This window comes from Triticum urartu, chromosome 7A (assembly GCF_056163025.1).
Source record: "Triticum urartu cultivar PI428250 chromosome 7A, HENAU_Tu73, whole genome shotgun sequence".
Taxonomy (NCBI): Eukaryota; Viridiplantae; Streptophyta; class Magnoliopsida; order Poales; family Poaceae; genus Triticum; species Triticum urartu.
Genome location: NC_141879.1, coordinates 740,652,242 through 740,664,850, shown reverse-complemented (window position 1 = coordinate 740,664,850; position 12,609 = coordinate 740,652,242). Strand labels below are relative to the sequence as shown.

Here is a 12,609-nt window from a genome sequence, read left to right as displayed (position 1 = left end):
CAAGGAATGTATGGTTTGCTTTAAGCGCGGATGGCATTAATCCTTTCGGGGAGCAGAGCAGCAATCACAGCACCTGGACCGTGACTCTATGTATGTATAACCTTCCTCCTTGGATGTGCATGAAGCGGAAGTTCATTATGATGCCAGTTCTCATCCAAGGCCCTAAGCAACCCGGCAACGACATTGATGTGTACCTAAGGCCATTAGTTGAAGAACTTTTACAGCTTTGGAATGGAAACGGTGTACGTACGTGGGATGAGCACAGACAGGAGGAATTTAACCTTAAGGCGTTGCTGTTCGTGACCATCAAAGATTGGCCCGCTCTCAGTAACCTTTCAGGACAGACAAAGAAAGGATACCACGCATGCACGCACTGTTTAGATGACACTGAAAGTATATACCTGGACAAATGCAGGAAGAATGTGTACCTGGGCCATCGTCGATTTCTTCCGACCAACCATCAATGTTGAAAGAAAGGCAAGCATTTTAAAGGCGAGGCAGATCACCGGAAGAAGCCCGCCATGTGCACCGGTGATCACGTGCTTGCTATGGTCAATGATTTACACTACGTAATCTTTAGAAAGGGTCCCGGTGGACTAGCTGTTCCGAATGACGCTGAGGGACACGCACCCATGTGGAAGAAGAAATCTATATTTTGGGACCTACCCTACTGGAAAGACCTAGAGGTCCGCTCCTCAATCGACGTGATGCACGTGACGAAGAACCTTTGCGTGAACCTGCTAGGCTTCTTGGGCGTGTATGGGAAGACAAAAGATACACCTGAGGCACGGGAGGACCTGCAACGTTTACACGAAAAAGGCGGCATGCCTCCGAAGCAGTATAAAGGTCCTGCCAGCTACGCTCTTACGAAAGAAGAGAAAGAAATCTTCTTTGAATGCCTGCCCAGTATGAAGGTCACGACTGGCTTCTCGTCGAATATAAAGGGAATAATAAATATGGCAGAGAAAAAGTTTCAGAACCTAAAGTCTCATGACTGCCACGTGATTATGACGCAACTGCTTCCGGTTGCATTGAGGGGGCTTCTACCGGAAAACGTCCGATTAGCCATTGTGAAGCTATGTGCATTCCTCAATGCAATCTCTCAGAAGGTGATCGATCCAGAAATCGTACCAAGGCTAAGGAGTGATGTGGCGCAATGTCTTGTCAGTTTCGAGCTGGTGTTCCCACCATCCTTCTTCAATATCATGACGCACGTCCTAGTTCATCTAGTCGACGAGATTGTCATCCTGGGGCCCGTATTTATACACAATATGTTCCCCTTTGAGAGGTTCATGGGAGTCCTAAAGAAATATGTCCGTAACCGCGCTAGGCCAGAAGGAAGAATCTCCATGGGCCATCAAACAGAGGATGTTATCGGGTTTTGTGTTGACTTCATTCCTGGCCTTAACAAGATAGGTCTCCCTAAATCGCGGTATGAGGGGAGACTGACTGGAAAAGGCACTCTTGGAAGAGACTCAATAATATGCAGGGACGGATATTCTTGGTCTCAAGCACACTACACAGTTCTACAGAACTCTACCTTGGTGACCTCGTATGTCGATGAACACAAGAACAGTCTGCGCTCCAAACACCCGGAGCAGTGCGACGACTGGATTACATGTGAACACATCAGGACTTTCAGCAGTTGGTTGGAAACACGTCTCAGAGGTGACAACACTGTTTGTGATGAGTTGTACTTGTTGTCCAGGGGACCATCTTTGATTGTATTGACTTACAAAGGATACGAGATAAATGGGAACACATTTTACACGATCGCCCAAGATCAAAAGAGCACCAACCAAAACAGCGGTGTCCGCTTTGATGCAGCAACCGAGAGCGGAAAGGATACATATTATGGTTACATAGTGGACATATGGGAACTTGACTACGGACCTGATTTTAAGGTCCCTTTGTTTAAGTGCAAATGGGTCAATCTGTTAGGCGGCGGGGTACAGGTAGACCCACAGTACGGAATGACAACAATGGATCTGAAAAATCTTGGGTACACTGACGAACCGTTCGTCCTAGCCAATGATGTTGCACAGGTTATCTATGTGAAGGACATGTCTACCAAACCGAGAAAAAGAAAAGATAAGGAAGCGAATACATCATACGATGAGCCAAAGTGCCACATAGTTCTTTCAGGAAAAAGGGACATCCTGGGAGTGGACGGCAAGATAGACATGTCTGAAGATTATGAAAAGTTTTATGAAATTCCTCCCTTCAATGTCAAGGCTGACCCAAGCATCCTGATAAAAAATGAAGATTGTCCATGGTTACGGCGCAATAAGCAAATGACACAAGCGAAGAAAAAGTGAAGACTTTCTCCCGCAACTTTGCAACACACGAACATGCTACCATTGTCCGTTTTGTACATGCACATGCTATGTGGGTGAAATTATGATACCATCCCAACTTTCAACTTTTTCAGAGTTCATTTGAAATGCTTTCATGTCTTATGGTTCGGCCCTCATAATACCATGACCATTAGTCCCTGGCCCATGCCAACTTTTAACTTTCAACTTTCAACTTTCTAAAACTAATGGCACTAACAGAAACTTTCAACTTTCATCTATTCTCATTTTTTAGTAAGTTAATCACAAACTTGTGATTCAAACAATTTTCAAATAATTCAAATTTTAACTATTCAAATTTGAAAAGTAATGGCACTAACAGAAAGTTTATAATTTTTCTAAAACTAATGGCACTAACAGAAAGTTTATAATTTTGCTGACCTAAAATCAAAAAGAATTAAAAAATAAAGCAAAAATAAAAGGAAATAAATAATGCAGAAAACAAAACAAAAAAACTGGAAAAAAATAAAAATAGCAACAATAAGTATTTTGTTGTAAGTAGAAACAAAATAAAATAAATAAAGAAACAAAGAAAACAAAAAACAAAAAAAGTGTTTTCAAATTTGAAAAAATGGCACTAACAGATAGTTTATAATTTTTCTAAAACTAAAAGCAAAAATAATTAAAAAATAAAGCAAAAACAAAAGAAAATAAATAATGCAAAAAACAAAACAAAAAATTGGAAATAAAAATAAAAATAGCAACAATAAGTATTTTGTTGTAAGTAGAAACAAAATAAAATAAATAAAGCAACAAAGAAAACAAAAAACAAAAAAGTGTTTTCAAATTTGAAAACTAATGGCAATAACAGAAAGTTTATAATTTTTTCTAAAACTAAAAGCAAAAAGAATTAAAAAATAAAGAAAATAAATAATGCAAAAAACAAAACAAAAAAACTGGAAAAAAATATATTTTTATAGTAAAGTTAATCACAAACTTGTGATTCACATAAATTTCAAAGAATTCAAATTTTAACTATTCAAATTTGAAAAGTAATGGCACTAACAGAAAGTTTATAATTTTTCTGACCTAAAAGCAAAAAAAAAATAAAAAAAATAAAGCAAAAAACAAAAGGAAATAAATAATGCAAAAAACAAAACAAAAAACTGGGAAAAATATAAAAAAATTGCCACCTATTGGGCCACCACGGCCTGAATACGACTAGAAACCCAACATGGGCCAGGATTCAGGCCCGTAGAAGGCCCAATAGGCCCACAGGCAAAGCAGTGTCAGATTAGGCCCATAGGCCTGCAGTTCAGAGGAGTTCGAGAGGGAGGAGGCAGCAGAGCTTATAAACAGGTGTTGGGCGCTGTCAACTAGCGAGGTGGGACTAAACTTTTGGGCGCGGGGGAGCACAAGGCCATTGGTCCCGGTTGGTGGCACCAACCGGGACTAAAGGGGGGCATTGGTCACGGTTCGTGGCACCAATGCCCCCCTTTCCGGTGGGTGCCACCAACCGGGACCAAAGGCCGCCGCTTCCCGCCCTTTGGGCTGCTGAAAATTGCCTTTGGTCCCGGTTGGTGGCACCAACCGGGACTAATGCCCACCTTTAGTCCCGGTTTGTGCCACGAACCGGGACTAAAGGCTTTGGTATATAAGTTCACACTTTGGAAATTTTCACTCTCATCTCTCGCAGTTGCCGCCCCGACGCCGACGCCGCCAGGCTGCCCCGCCGTCGCCGTCGCCTCGCCCATGCCCGTCGTTGCCCGCGCCCTCGTCGTCGCCCGGGCCCCTGCCCCGGCCCGCCCCTGCCCCGACACGCGCCGCCCAGGCCCGCCCTCGCCGTCGCCCGCGCCCCTGCCCCGACGCCATCCTCGCCGCCGACCTCTCCTCAGCTTGGTCCGGCCGCCGGCGCCCTCCCTTTGCAAATTTTTTTAGGTTATTTTCATTTGTAGAAATTTTTTATGTATCTAGGAATATTTTTGTTCATAGATGATAGATGATCAAATGATGATTCTTTTGTTCATAGATGACAGATGATCAAATGATGTTTTTTTTGTTCATAGATGATCATATGATTTTTTTAGGTTATTTTCATTTGTAGAAATTTTTTATGTATCTAGGAATATTTTTGTTCATAGATGATAGATGATCAAATGATGATTTTTTTTGTTCATAGATGATAGATGATCAAATGATGTTTTTTTTTGTTCATAGATGATCATATGATTTTTTTAGGTTATTGTCATTTGTAGAAATTTTTGTTCATATATGGATATTTAGGGGGTCGAGGGTCGAGAACTAGTTTAGGGGGTCGAGGGTCGAGAACTAGTTTAGGGGTCGAGGGTCAAGAACGTCGGACATTCATGAGAGAGGCGGGGAAGAAGGGGAAGAAGAGGAAGAAGAATAAAAAGAGGAGAAGAAAGAATAGAGGAGAAGAAGTTCTTCTCCTCTATTCTTTCTTCTCTTCTTTTTTCTTCTTCTTCTTCCTCTTCTTTTTTTATCGGGAACGAGGGTCGTCGAGGGGACGAGGGGGGGGCGGCGAACATTCATGAGAGAGGCGGGGAAGAGGGAGAAGAAGAGGAGAGGAAGAAGAGGAAAAAAAGAAGAGGAAGAAGAAGAATAAAAAGAGGAGAAGAAAGAATAGATGAGAAGAACTTCTTCTCCTCTATTCTTTCTTCTCCTCTTTTTATTCTTATTCTTCCTCTTCTTTTTTTTATCGGGAACGAGGGCATGTCGAGAGTGTCGTCGAGCGGTCGAGGGTCGGGAAACTAGGGCTTACCCGAAGAAGGAGAAGAAGAGAAGAGGAAGAAGAGGAGAAAAAAAAGAAAAGGAAAAAAAGAGGAAGAAGAAAAAAAAAGAGGAGAAGAAGAAGGAATAGAGGAGAAGACTTTGTCAGTTCTTCTTCTCCTCTAGCTATTCCTTTCTTCTTCTCCTCTTTTTTCTTCTTCTTCTTCTTCTTCTTAATTTTTATCGGGGGTTCGAGGGTTCGAGGGGTCGAGGATCGCCGAGGGGTCGAGAGAGGTTTCCTAGGGTCAAAGTATTGAAGAAATCCATGCCTTCATCATTAGCCGGAAGTAACCAGGGCATGTTGGTACGAAGTTCTGCAAAGTTGTTCTAGAATGGAGTCCCGGATAGAATAATCTGCCTTTTGGTACGAATTCAGCAAGGCCTTCCAAATAGCGATATTCGGAAGGCTCTTGCTGAACTTTGTACCAAAAAGTGAATTATCCTATCTGGGACTCAGTTCCAGAACAACTTTGAAGAGCTTCGTACCATCATGCACATGTTACTTTCGCCTAATGATGAAGACATGGTTTTGTTGAATCCTTTGACACTAGGCAACCTCCCGACCCCTCGGCGATCCTCTCGAACATGAGAGGAAGAAGAGGGTCGTCTAGGGGTCGAGGGTTCCAGGGTCGTCGAGGGTTCGAGGGGTCGAGAGAGGTTTCCTAGTGTCAAAGTATTGAAGAAATCCATGCCTTCATCATTAGCCGGAAGTAACCAGGGCATGTTGGTACGAAGTTCTGCAAAGTTGTTCTGGAATGGAGTCCCGGATAGAATAATCCGCCTTTTGGTACGAATTTAGCAAAGGCCTTCCAAATAGCGATATTCGGAAGGCTCTTGCTGAACTTTGTACCAAAAAGCGAATTATCCTATCTGGGACTCAGTTCCAGAACAACTTTGAAGAGCTTCGTACCATCATGCACATGTTACTTTCGCCTAATGATGAAGACATGGTTTTGTTGAATCCTTTGACACTAGGCAACCTCCCGACCCCTCGGCGATCCTCTCGAACATGAGAGGAAGAAGAGGGTCGTCTAGGGGTCGAGGGTTCCAGGGTCATCGAGGGTTCGAGGGGTTGAGGATCGCCGAGGGGTCGAGAGAGGTTTCCTAGTGTCAAAGTATTAAAGAAATCCATGCCTTCATCATTAGCCGGAAGTAACCAGGGCATGTTGGTACGAAGTTCTGCAAAGTTGTTCTGGAATGGAGTCTCGGATAGAATAATCCGCCTTTTGGCACGAATTCAGCAAAGGCCTTCCAAATAGCGATATTCGGAAGGCTCTTGCTGAACTTTGTACCAAAAAGTGAATTATCCTATCTGGGACTCCGTTCCAGAACAACTTTGAAGAGCTTCGTACCATCATGCACATGTTACTTTCGCCTAATGATGAAGACATGGTTTTGTTGAATCCTTTGACACTAGGCAACCTCCCGACCCCTCGGCGATCCTCTCGAACATGAGAGGAAGAAGAGGATAAAAAAAGAAGAGGAAGAAGAAAAAAAAAAGAGGAGAAGAAATAATAGAGGAGTTCTTCTCCTCTATTCTTTCTTCTCCTCTTTTTTTTCTTCTTCTTCCTCTTTTTTTTATCGAGAACAAGGGTCGTCGAGGGACATAGATGTAGTGTCGTCGTTGTCGATATATACCCCCTCCCGATAGCTTACTATGATTAGGTAGCTAGTTCTACGTTTGGCACTAATATATCCATCTGTCATGTTTGAATAATAATTTCCATGTTGTAAATATTTGTAGAAACTATGGACACCGCCCTAGACGAAGCAAAAGAAGCGTTGTTGAGGGACATAATCGCAGAAGGAAGTGATGCCATCTCGTTGTTTCTCAACGAAACCGATGGTCTGGAAGGAGAGGGTGAACAAGCTGGCTACGGTGACCTAATGCCGGTGCAAGAAGAAGAACATGAGGACGGCTCCGGTGACCCAATGCCGGTGCAAGAAGGAGACGGTGATGACGGCTCCGGTGACCGAACCGAGTCCGGCCAGGTATATATATTAGTTAAGCCTGTGCTGACTAGCTGATTGATGCATTCATTGTTTTGTTATGTACACATATTAATTAAGTCTTTGTTCTTTTTTCTAGCCCTCCGGATCGAGCACAACTTCGGTAAAGAGACGAGGCCCGAAGAAAAAGTTGAGCTCGGATGAAAAGTTTGAGATCATAGCAATCGCGCCCGACGGCCAACCGATTGAACCCCTCAGGACAAAGAGCGCATTTGTTGCTCAATGCGGGGTTCTGGTTAGGGACAAGATCCCGATAAGCATCCAGCAATGGTTTAAGCCGGCTACAGAAGACCCTGAGGTGTGTTATGTCAATGATATGCAGAAAAATGATCTTTGGACTAAGCTGAAGTCAAATTTCACCCTACCGCCTGAGGATAATCCAGAGAACCCAGTTAAAGAGAAATTAATCAAGTCTTTTGCTCTGAAGAGGATGGCAGAACTATTCAGGAGGTGGAAGAAAGAGCTGAATAAGTTTGTCGAAAATAATGAGACACCAGAATTCAAGGGCAGATATGAGAAGATCAGAGATCACTGGCCCGCATTTGTGGCCCACAAGACATCGGAAAAGAGTCAGAAGATGTCGGCGACAAACAAGCAAAATGCTGCGAAGAAGAAGCTTCACCATCGCACGGGGTCAAGTGGCTACCTCGTAGCCCGGCCTAAGTGGTCCAAGATTGAGAATGATCTGGTTCATAAAGGGATCGAACCAGAGACAGTTAACTGGCCAGACCGTTGCCGAACTTGGTTCTTCGGGGCTGGCGGAACCTTGGACCCTGTAACAGGGAAGTGCATTTGGACGAACGATCAAATGGACATACCAGTCAGTAAGCTTAAGCAGTATATCGAAGCAGCGTGAGATAACAGAGGGATTTGAGGACCTCCAGCTTGACCACCCTACCAGTGAAGGGGAGACTCGGCTGGGGTCTGCTCTGAAGACTCCATGCCTATGGCGGAAGGAGCTCATCAACCTTCCGAACTGGACGCCTCCGCCTCCTCCTCCTCCTCCAGCGAGTCAGGGCACTCCGCCTCCTCCACCGCCTCCTCCTCCGGCAAGTGACGATCAGGGCCCTTGGCCGGCTCCTTCTCCGGCGCGTGGCGGCACTCCGCCTCCTTCTCCGCCTGCGCCGACGCGCCCGAGCAGCCAGCCTCCTCCTTCTCCGCCTCGTCAGCAAGGGCAGAAGAGACCTGCCGCCGCTCCAGCTGCTCCGGCGCGTCGTAGTCCTTCTCCTCCGCCTCGTAAGCAAGTAAAGAAGACAACCGCTCCGTCTGCTCGGTCGGCGTCTAGCAGTACAACCAGAGGCGGGAGGACATACAGATTCGGTCCTTCTCTGAAGACTCCAGAGAAGTTACCATACGAGAGGACCCCGGAGGAGAACGCGAAGATCGCGCGAACCGAAGTGGATGACTGGTTTCAAGGGTTGAAAGCAAAGAGACATCCACCTCCGGAGGAGAAGGTAGATCCGGTGAAAGTGAAGCGCACTCTGGCTGCCCTGGCAAAACCACCCAAGTCTCTGCCGAAAGGCAACTATGAGCGCATTATTGCAAAGACATGGGCCGAAGCGGAGCGGTCGGGAAGTACAGTCAGTGATCAAAGGCTGAAAGAACGACGAGCAGCTGGGAAACAAATTGCCCAGCTTGGCGAACAAGCGAAGCAATCGTGCCCCCCCCCCTCAAGGTGCCTAGCGACATCGTCGATCCGAGGATGGTGCCCGGTTATGGCAATGTTGACGATTACCTGCCCGACGATGTACATTATGATCCCATGGAGGTGCAGATACACAGATACGAGCACGGGAAGCCTCTCGTCAAAGATGAAAAATCTTTAACAACGATGATGCGAAGATTACATGATTGGTACTTGAAAATCTGCAGAGAGTCTGGGGGAAGGAGTACTTTGTATGCGAGAGTTAAACCGGAGCATGACCTCGTTGGAATTGAACTGTTGCCTATTCCATTTGAGGAGTTCTATCAGTTTTTCAATCAATTGGCCCTCGATAAAACAACGATCACCTGCTACTGTCTGTAAGTACTACTAGTTCTGTCATTAAGTCTCTTTATATAGCTCATCTCCTTCATTGCATGTATTTATAATTATCCTCACTATATTATGCAGAATGAAGATCGCCGAATTGAAGAAAAGACAAATCGGTGATATTGGGTTCGTTAACACATATCTCATAGATGCAACTGAGGTTGAACATCGTCCCGGAGATACCGAGGCCAACTTGCTACGATCATTCAAAAAAAATGAAAACAAAGATATAATACTCTTTCCTTACAACTTCAAGTGAGTGTTACTGTCTTGTGCATATTCGGTTTCCCTTATATATTAGTCAAGGTTATAGTAATGTAATTGATGAGTTATGCATGCGTGTGCAGATTCCACTATATTCTCCTAGAGATTAGGCTTGAGCAGGGAGTAGTAACCGTCTTGGACTCTAAACGAAAAGATCCCCAGGAGTATGCGGACATGACTGAAATCCTCAAGAAGTTAAATCGATCATTATCCACCATATCAGCAACTTTGTTCATTTCCTGATATCAAGTAATTGTTTTCTTTGTCCGGCAGGGTTTGGAGAAAATTCACCAGAAAAGTTCCGGGATTGCCGAAGGAGCTGGAATTTAGACACCCGAAAGTAAGTACTATAGTAGCATGTTCCGCGCATCTCCTAGTGATTCAAGCGCTAGTTTCATCAATACCATTTAGCATTCTTGCTTATCAGTTTGATTGACCTCTATTTCTTGTAAAGTGGTTGTGGCAGGAACAAGGGAATGATTTCTGTGGATACTACGTCTGCGAGTCCATCCGCCACACGACCTATGAGCGGGGCGGGTACTCTGACGAACAATATGAAGTACGTAAATAACAACATTCACAATTTTATTTTATTACCATCATTTGTATTGAGTTTCATTCATTCATATATATATATATATATGTATTGACCCCCTTCTTCAAATTAGATGTTTCGGAAGCGGGATGAACTCCTAGCACCAGCTCGCATGCGAGCAATTCAAGAGGAATTGGCGGCATTCTTTTTGACCAAGTGATCGCTGAAGACGGAGAATACTATGTGGACCATGAGTCCGTATGATTATATTTGTAAGAGATAATTATCGTATATATGTAGCCGGTAGTGTCGGATAGATATACGAGAACTTGTTGTTCGACCAATCTCTCGGAGAAGGAGAGGTGGTCGATATCACTTCTCTCTGTATGCATATATGTTCATGACGATCTTCTGTTTCCTTCGCTTGCTTACTAGCTAACTAGCGTGTCTAGTCCTCTCTATACGTATGTATAGTACGTAGCGTCGACCAAGCATGGACGTAAGAGAGGACACTTCTCTCTATTAATTATAGCTAGCTAACACAATATATGAAACACCTAAATTAACCCCCCAAAACCCCCAAACCCCCCCCCCCCTTCAAAAAAACAAACACCCCAGCCACAGAAATGCTGACGCGTGGATGCCTATTGGTCCCGGTTGGTGCCACCAACCGGGACCAAAGGGTCTCCTGCCTGGGCTCTGCGCACTGCCCATGTGGAGGCCCATCAGTCCCGGTTCTGGATTGAACTGGGACTAAAGGGTCGGGGCATTAGTACCGACACTTTAGTCCCGGTTCAGGAACCGGGACTAAAGGCCCTTACGAACCGGGACTATAGGCCCTTTTTCTACCAGTGTAGCTCCAGAAGTGATTATGGCCATGAGAGAGTTCTTCCATGTTGATGATGCTGCTGTCAACGGCGTACATGACGCCTTGATCGACCATGGTGGCGAGGGTGCCACGGAGCTGGTGGCCGACCAGGACGGGGCCCTGGGCTTGCAGCCGACGGAAGCCTAAGTTGTCAACTACGTTGTTGGGAGTTCCCAGTTTCTATGTTAGACCAACTTTCCATTAGGCCCAGGGTGGCTTCTTTAGTTTTTGTTTTCCTTTGCGTGAGTTGTATCAGAGGCACCGGATTGCTTAGTTGGTTGGGTTGTATGTGGCAGTTTCATCAATGCCTTGCCGTTCAATGTGTTTGTCTCAGTTCTCCATGATTTCACAACCCGTCAACACTTTAAGCTGGAATGTCCGCGGGCTAAATTGCCCTGCAAGGAGGGCAACAGTCAGTGCTACAATTGCTGCCTCCTCGTGTCAGCTCGCTTGCTTACAGGAGACAAAGCTCGACAATGTGGACAAGTTTGTGGCTGCCTTCCTTGGGGGCAACAGACTAAAAAAATTCGCCCAGCGCCCAGCGAACGGGACTAGAGGAGGGATACTCTTACTTTGGGATGATAGTGTGGTCGATGTCTCCGGGGTAACAACCTCGACTTATTGCCTCTCGGCCATGGTTCGAATTCGCGCGACTGACGTGTGCTTCTCACTCACCTCCGTCTACGGGCCCACCGATCACTCGTGCAAATATGCGTTCTTCACCGAGCTTGTCGCCCAAAAGCCTTCGCCGGGTGTGGCATGGCTTGCTGTTGGGGACTTCAATCAAATTTACCGGGCTAGAGACAAAAACAAGAGAAATGTGAACCTGAGTAGGATCAACCGGTTTCGTTCTACGCTTCAATCTTGCGAGCTCAAGGAAATCCACCTCCAAAATAGGCGCTTCACCTGGAGTAATGAGAGGGAGAATCCGACCCTCTGCAAGCTAGACTCATTTTGCAATGCGGCTTGGGATGCAACATTCAACACGCATGTGCTTCATGCCTTGTCGTCTTCGCTCTCCGATCATTGCCCCCTACTACTAGCGGATGACAAGGGTCCTAGGAGGCCACGGTCTTTCAAATTTGAGAATTTCTGGGTATCCTTGCCCGGCTTCAACGAAGTGGTTCAAAAGGCTTGGGACGAGCGGGTGGACCACACAGAGCCTTATCAAGTCCTTCATCACAAGCTAAAGAAAACAGCGCTTCGTCTCATGGAGTGGAGCAAGAGGTTGTTCTCCAGGGCAAAGGTCCAGTTTCACGCGGCCCTTCTTGTGATTCTCCGCCTTGACATTGCTCAAGAGGAGAGGCCCCTCTCTCCCGAGGAGCGAGACCTCCGCTCTAGGCTCAAGCGAAGGGTGATTAGTTTGGCGGTGCTTGAGAGGGCTAGGAAGAGCCAATGCGCTAGGATTACAAATTTGAAAGAGGGTGATGCAAACACAAAATTCTTCCACCGCCGCATAAATGCACGAAGACGGAAAAATCACATCCATCGGATCAAGCACGGGCATGGTTGGGTAACCGGGCACGAGGAAAAGGAGGAGATCATTCATGGCCACTTCTCCGAGGTCATGGGTAGAGGAGGTTCGAGCAACATGGATTTTAACTAGGAGGAGCTTGGCACCGAGCCCCATGCTTTGCACGACCTTGCTGATACAATCACCGAGGAGGAGGTTTGGGCAGCCATAAAGGATATGCCTTGTGATAAGGCGCCCGGCCCGGATGGCTTCACAAGCACTTTTTTTAGAAAGTGTTGGGGAGTTATCAAGTATGATATTATGAGGGTTATCCAACGCTTCGATTCCCTACACACCTCCAAC

The 12,609-nt window shown here is 45.6% G+C and overlaps 1 protein-coding gene across 1 annotated transcript in view; it reads left to right on the top strand.

Moving 5' to 3' along the window:
• Positions 1-12,399, top strand: part of LOC147962583 (uncharacterized) — a 35,937-nt gene extending 23,538 nt beyond the window's left edge. The window contains exon 2 of the mRNA XM_087534235.1: positions 11,128-12,399. Within this exon, the coding sequence (XP_087390361.1) occupies positions 11,128-12,399 (1,272 nt within the window). The remainder of the gene's footprint in view (positions 1-11,127) is intronic.
• Positions 12,400-12,609: the final 210 nt, after the last annotated feature.